The 7,500-nt window shown below is 39.7% G+C and overlaps 1 protein-coding gene across 1 annotated transcript in view; it reads right to left on the bottom strand.

The window, feature by feature from the left end:
- Nucleotides 1–7,500, bottom strand: part of LOC119568339 (ALK tyrosine kinase receptor-like) — a gene marked incomplete in the record, with an annotated part of 248,485 nt that overhangs the window by 87,820 nt on the left and 153,165 nt on the right. The window contains 1 exon segment of the mRNA XM_037916793.1: nt 6,667–6,862. Within this exon segment, the coding sequence (XP_037772721.1) occupies nt 6,667–6,862 (196 nt within the window).

Here is a 7,500-nt window from a genome sequence, read left to right as displayed (position 1 = left end):
TGACAGAACCAAAAAAAAACAAAAACAAAACATAAATCCTTGTAAATGAAACACGTAATTTCAATATCATAACCTAGCACAGAGGATGCTTCTTAAAGAAATTGCTAAACGAAGCGATTCTGAGGTAAGTAGCCTTTTGAAGCGTCCCGGTAATCTTTTCCAGCCCGCCAGGTGTCGCATAGATTCTGCATCCTGGTATACACACAGAGCTCACGGGAAAAAAGGAGGCGCTCGGAATGGAAGAAAAAGAAAAAGAGGGAGATAAAAAAAAAGAGAGAAAAAGAGCGAACGGTTAGTGGAGGAAAAGAGGACGGGTAAAGAGTTTTTCTCATGACCTACATTCTGCGGCACCAGACGATGTTCACTAATGTTTATGGCACCGCAGTGAGTTCATCCCCTTCCTCCCCCTCTGCTGGCTTTGGGCTCCATGGCACCCTTTCCTGACCTCCCCCCCCCCATCCTGACCTCTGACATTCCTCTGTTTGCCCCCCTTCTAACACCTTTACACCCTGAACACCCTTTCCTGATCTTTAACACCCCTTTCCTGACTCCCTAACCCCTCTTTTCTGAGATCCTTCTGACCCCCCGTTTCATGCCCCTCCCTCTCTCGGCCCGTGACATCCTCTGACTCCTTCACACCCTCTGCTTGACCTTCTCTACTTGACTCCACTTCCTAGCCCTCCCCTCTGAGCCGTTGACCCCCTCCTGACCCTTTAATATCCCATGCCTGACTCCCCCCCCATCCCTCTTCTTGACCCCTCTGCAACCCCCTGCCCCCGAACATCAATAGAGAAACGGTGCAATGCTCGCTTCAAATCTGCGGGTTTCACACGCCCATATTCACTCAACTGAATGATGGCTTTCACCTCCTTTCAATAGCATGTGGGGAGGGGATTGAGGGATGGAGGGGGGACAGGGGGAGGAGAGCTTGGGGAGGAGGTATTACGGGGGATTGGAGAAGAGGGGAGAGGAGGTTGAAGGAGAGAAGGAGGGAGGTGGAGAGAGGGAAAAAGGGATGTTGGGGATAAGGAAAAAAATGAAGGACAGCTTGGGGAATGGGGCATTGCAGAGGAGTTGGGGAAGAGGAGAGAGAGAAAAATAGCGGAGAGAATGAAGGGAGAGGGGGTTCCTTGCCCATCGGGGAAGGAGGGGAGGAGCGTGAAAGATGGAGAAAGAATGGGAGGAGAGAGAGGGAAATGAGGGCATTACAGAGGGAGGTATGTGGAGAAAAGATGATAGGAGGTAAGTGAGAAAGAAGGAAGGAGGGAGAGAGGGGGAAAAGAACGGAGAATCCTTGCACGTGTTGAGGTCGATGCCTAGGGTCTTACGAAAGGTGACAGGGGAGGCACACGATAGGCCGGAGGGGGGGTCTGTGTAAATTGGAAATCCGAGAAAAACATTTACACTCAAGCTCCCTGTGACAGCTACGAATTCTGGCAATAATGATAATGAGGTATGGAGAATATTATGTTAATAATAATAATAATATTAATATTAATGATAGTAATAAGAAATGATAATGATAATGATAACAACAATAATAATGATAGTAATAAGAACTAATAATGATAATGATAATGATAATAATATCAATGATGATGATGATAATGATAATAATAATAATAATAATAATAATAATAAATAATAATAATGATAATAATGATAATATAATAATAACAAAAATGATGATAAAAATAATAACAATAATAATGACAATAATAATAGAATAAAAATAATAATGACAAAAATAATAATAATAATAGAAATGATGTCAATGATAATACGAATGATAATGATAATAACAACAAGAGCAAAAATAACAATGATAATAAAGATAACAAGGATTATAAGAAAATATGCGTATGTAAAGTATGAAAAGTTACTACAAATAACGAAAAACATAATCAAACGAACAAAGTGGCATTTAATCTAAAACATATTACAAAGGAAAAAGCAAAGGAGTTCAAAAGATTCTCTTCAATAAAAATGTCTGCAGGGCAAAGCTACCTAACTTCAAGGAGAGGGGAAGAGGTAAAAAAAAAGAGAGAGAGAGAGAGAAGAGAGAGAGAGAGAGAGAGAGAGAGAGAGAGAGAGAGAGGAGAGAGAGAGAGGAGAGAAATAGAGAGAGAGAAATAGAGAGAGAGAGATGAAGATGAGAGAGAGAGAGAGAGAGAGAGAGAGAGAGAGGAGAGAGAGAGAGAGAGAGAGAAGAAAGAAGAAGAAGAAGATGGAAAATGAAAAAAATGAAAAAGAAAATACAGATCCTTTTCCAGAGCCTCTGACATACCGTGAACAAGGAGTGTTAACAAAAGTCTGAAATAGTGAAGTTGGCCCCGCAATCTAGCCTGAGTAGGAGGGAAACTTTATACTCGAAAGTAGTTTATAAAAAAAGGGGAGTTTTAAAGCACGCTGGAATTTACGTTCTCAACAGGAGTAGAACTGTCAATGGCTTGTTGTTATTATTATTACTTTATTACGAAAAGACAAACAATATGATTTTTTAATGTCCTTTGTTAGCGAGGGATATATATATTTTTTCTTTTTTTCAATAGAAATATTTCAAGAAATCGGATATATGTACTTCAATATTTTACGTTAATTAACAATTAAGACAAAAGTAAATAAACTCAGTAGTATTCTTACAAAGCATCTAGAATCTAACATTAGTAAATTGTTTATACAACAGCATCATCTATAAACATCTATACTAATGAGAGAGAGAAAAAAAGAGCGAAAGATATATATATAATATATATATATATATATATATATATATATATATATATATATATATATATATATACATATATACAGCATATATAAATAGATAGATATATAGATATAGATATAGATAGATAGATAGATAGACACAGATAGATAAATAGATAGGTATAGATAGATAGAACTGTATTCATATTGACAGATGTAGAAAAGGTATGAATGAATATCTTCACAATACAAGAGATGTATTTGACCGGTTTCGATTGTGTCTTCGTCAGAAATACATGATATTTACATGTACATGTATTTCTGACGAAGAGACAATCGAAACCGACCAAATACATCTCTTGTATTGTGAAGATATTAATTCTCATTCATACCTTTTATACATAGATAGATACAGAAAGAAAACGAAAGCCCTTGATGAGAAAAACTTTCTGCATCAATATTAACGTTCTCTCGTGAAATCCATGTATCTGCAATGCTTCACTAAAACACGAGCAGCTTAAAGGTGACTTGAAGAACTTGTCCTCCCGATTGTTCTCTCATGTGCTTCGCGTGAACAAAGTGAACGAAATCTTAATTTTCTTTATCGTCTGATTTGTAAAGGTTGTTCATTTAGCCTCTAATAAAAGTACATCGGTAATAAGAGAGCTGAGGAGATCGTCTGCAAAAGATTAGCAACAAAGACAAAGTTGAAATCCGTTTTTTTTATCTACCTCAGACTAGTAACAGTTCTTGATTCGCATTTCTTTGCACTGATATGTCAAGAATATGTTTAAGAATATAATTTTGTCGCCATAAGTACAAACAGAGTAAGTCTAATTAGAATGGAATAGTAAAGGTATCAGTTTTAAAAGTACAGTTACAATAAATGGCTAACTATTGCACAAAGTGATATGTTAGAACAGAGTGCATTTATCACGCCCATGAGTAAAAAAAGAGAGAGAAAAAATTAGAAGAGAAAGAAAAAAGAAAATACAAAATCAAACCCCATTTATCCCTACCTTCCTCTATCTCTCCCCTCCCCCCCATCCCGTCGCCACCACCCGCGGAGGGACGCCAAAATAACATTCCCAATAATTCCCATAATTCCAGCTTGCAACAGAGCCCTCAACAATATGCAATAACATGATATTGCGAGAGTGCATTTACTCAGGGGAGTGTTTACGATCGCTTCCTCCAACTTTCCCTTGAGGGAGATCATCGACGGCGATGAATGAATCTTGTTACGTGATCGCCGTCTGCAGGTTGGCGATTCTGGAAAGTTATACGAACGGAGAGAGAGAGAGAGAGAGAGAGAGAGAGAGAGAGAGAGAGAGAGAGAGAGAGAGAGAGAGAGAGAGAGAGAGAGAAAATAGATAGGTAAATAGAGAGAGATAGATAGATAGATAAATAGATAGATAGATAGATAGATAGACAGATAGACAGATATAGAAGTAGGAAGGTAGGGAGGGAGAAAGTGAGAGAGAACGTTAGAGGGAGAGAGAGAGGGGGGTTAAGAAGATATAGAGGGAGGCAGGGAGGGAAGGGGAGGGAGAAAGGGAAGGATTGAGAGAGAGAGAGAGAGAGAGAGAGAGAGAGAGAGAGAGAGAGAGAGAGAGAGAGAGAGAGAGAGAGAGAGAGAGAGAGAGAGAGAGAGAGAACACGAAAAAGGAAAGAAACCGAAATGCACATAAACCAATCACTGCCTTCCATTACGCAATATGAACGTTCCACAAAAAAGAAGAGAAAAAAAAGTTAATGAAATCCCCGGAGTTTCGAGGCAGCCAGCGCGGAATGACAATAAGGTGCCCGGTTTAAATCCCACGATGCCCTCTGCGATACCCGATGCCGAGGGACATTGCCGCACTCGATTCGGCACAATGACCTATTTTGCAATTCGGATCCAACGTCTGTTATTCCCCTAAGAGGGAGTCTCTGTAATGAAGGCGCATATGAGTCGCGTATGTGATATGTGTTTGACTCACCCCGTGAATGAGTCTCGCCTATATAATGAGTCATATATGTATGGAAGAGGTTGTAAAGCATTGCACGTTTGACTCGCCTGTGGATGAGTCATATATTTGTATAGAATGGGTTCTAATTTTTCGCTTGACTCTCCCCTTAAATGAATTACATAAACGTATGAAATAGGTTTGAATCTTTTGTACATATGACTCACCCCTTAAATGCGTCACATTCGTCTTTGTGTACATGTCGCTGTGTTTGTGTTTGTGTTCAACATTTGTATAGAATGGGTTCTAAGGGTTTGTACATTTGACTCACCTCATGCATGAGTCAACTGTATCCAGGGAAGGACTTCTATGCTACTGTACGTCTGACTCATGAGTATTACACATTTTGTATATAATGGCTTTTGGTATACCTGCACTGTATATTTGCCTAATCTGTGAATGAGCCACAGCAATGAAACACAATAGGCTCTAAGTGAATGCAAAGCTGCAACAGTAGTCTTTTCTCTCCATATTCTCGAGTCGAGGCCAAACAGCATTCTCGAAATCTCTAAAACTATACAAATTTTACGCTAACTTGGCGCAGCAGTCATGCTTCCCCTCTGTACAAAAGACGAGCAAACAACAACAACAAATGAAGACTGGTTTATGTTATATGTGAGTTCGCGTTTCTTTGCTATTTGTAACTAAGTATTTTCTCAGCTTACTTTCTAGACGGTGAGGAATGGTAATGGTGATGATGTTAACAATACTGAAAGTAATGATGCCATTGATAATGATAATGATAATAATAATAATAAAAGTTTATAACAATAAAATTTTGTAATAATAATAATAATAATATGGACATTAATGATAATAACAACAATAATGATAATAATAATGATAATAATGATAATAATAAATATAATAATAACAAAAATAAAAGCAATAACAACTAACAAGGTTAACTTAAACGACCATCAAAAAAGGCAAAATTTCCCGTGTCTGTTAACCCCAAAGATAACACCTGTCCCCCACTCCCCATCAAAACAAACACACACAAAAAAGACTAAACAAATACCAATTTTTGTGAATATTACGGTACATCACTTACATTCCCGAAGACATATAGCACTTGTGAGATATTCACTTACATATGTATATATCTTAGATTTAAGTTAGTAATTTGTTTCAAGTGTATATCCGACTTTTCAGTCAGATTCTTACATATTCTTACAAAGATTAGCATGCACTACAATACAACTAAAACTAACAACTATGATTAAAATGAAAGAGGCACCACAGCTATCGTCCTGTACTTTCCAGCAATCACTGTGTGGTAGATAATCAAAGTTATGTAAACAGTGTGGGCTGACGCTCAGTATAAAGGTAGGGAAAGTGAGGGCTGATGCGTAATAACCCGGTGAGCTGACACAAAGTCTGACACTCAAATGAGGGACATACTGGAGTCTGATACTCAAAAGAGAAATAGAATCAATTCTAACACTCGAAAGAGCGACAAATTGGAGATCTGACACTCAAAAGAGAAATAGAATCAATTCTGACAATCAAAAGAGGGACAAAAGGGTGTTCTGACACTCAAAAGTGAAATAGAATCAATTCTGACACTCAAAAGAAGACAAACTGTAGGTCTGACACTCAAAAGAGAAACAGACACAAGTATAGCACTCAAAGGAGGAGCAAATGTGTTTATGAGGACAGATGTAGAAAAAAGAGATGAAAAATGATGAATATTTCCTGCGCTATGAAGACATTCATCTTCAGACCAAGTAGAGGCCTGGCACTCAGAAACAGATGAAAGACACCGAGGGACTAACGACATTAGACAAGAGAAACCAATCACTCGCGCCTGGCGCTTAATAAAACACCAAATAACGACAACCAGACACACACACAAAAAAAAAAAAAATAATATCAGCAAGAATTGGGTACACACTGACGACTAGACCGCATCAGAGGCTGACAGTCATCAAGGGAAGGTACTAACTTGACGAGGGTGAGGTTTTCCCTGGGAATCTCCTTCAGGTCCTTGATGGTACAAGTTCCTCCTCCAAATTCGTAGTTGGGGTTGTACTCGGTGACCATGCGGCGCGACTCGGCTCGTATCGTGTGCAGCTGGTCGTCGGGCCCTCGGGAGAACTCGCGACGCATGAGGACGAACTTCTTGCGCTGGTAACGGTTGTCTGCTTGGTGGAAGGGAGGGGGGAAGGGGGAGAAGGAGGAGGAGGGAGATGGGGGAAGGGGGGGGGAAGGAAATGGGGGGAGGGGGAGGTGAAAGGAGGAGGTGGGAAGGGAGAAGTGGGAGGGAGAGGTAGAAGGGAGAAAGGGGTGGGTGGAGAGGAATCGAGTGTAAAGGTGGTCAGGGGAAAGTGGAGGATAGAGGTGGTCAGATGTGGAAGAGGGAAGTGGAGGAGGGAGGTGGAAGGTGAGGTAGAAGGACAAGGAGAAAGAGAGGGGGTGAAAAGAGGCAGATGGAAAGGGGTTGAGAGTGGAGTGGAAGGGGAAGTGGATGGAGGAAGGAAGAAGGGGAAGGAAAGTGGAAGGGGAGGTGGAGGGGGCGGGAAGAAAGTGGACGAAAGAGGGGGAAATGGGGAGTGGAGGAGAGGGTGAAGGAAAGAAAAACGAGAAAGAGGGGAATGGTGAATTAATGTTACTATAATACCCTCATTTCATATATCATGACATTAAATCATATCATATCATATGCCATAATAAGATCCATATTCATATGATGATATTGTATATAATATAGTATGAAGCAGAAGTCACAATAAAATCCAATCATCCTTTCATTCGTGCAAAAATCCACTCAACATTAAAA

Source organism: Penaeus monodon, chromosome 43 (assembly GCF_015228065.2).
Source record: "Penaeus monodon isolate SGIC_2016 chromosome 43, NSTDA_Pmon_1, whole genome shotgun sequence".
NCBI classification, from domain to species: domain Eukaryota; kingdom Metazoa; phylum Arthropoda; class Malacostraca; order Decapoda; family Penaeidae; genus Penaeus; species Penaeus monodon.
Note: the sequence above shows the minus strand (reverse complement) of the source record. Positions and strands in the feature narration are given on the sequence as shown.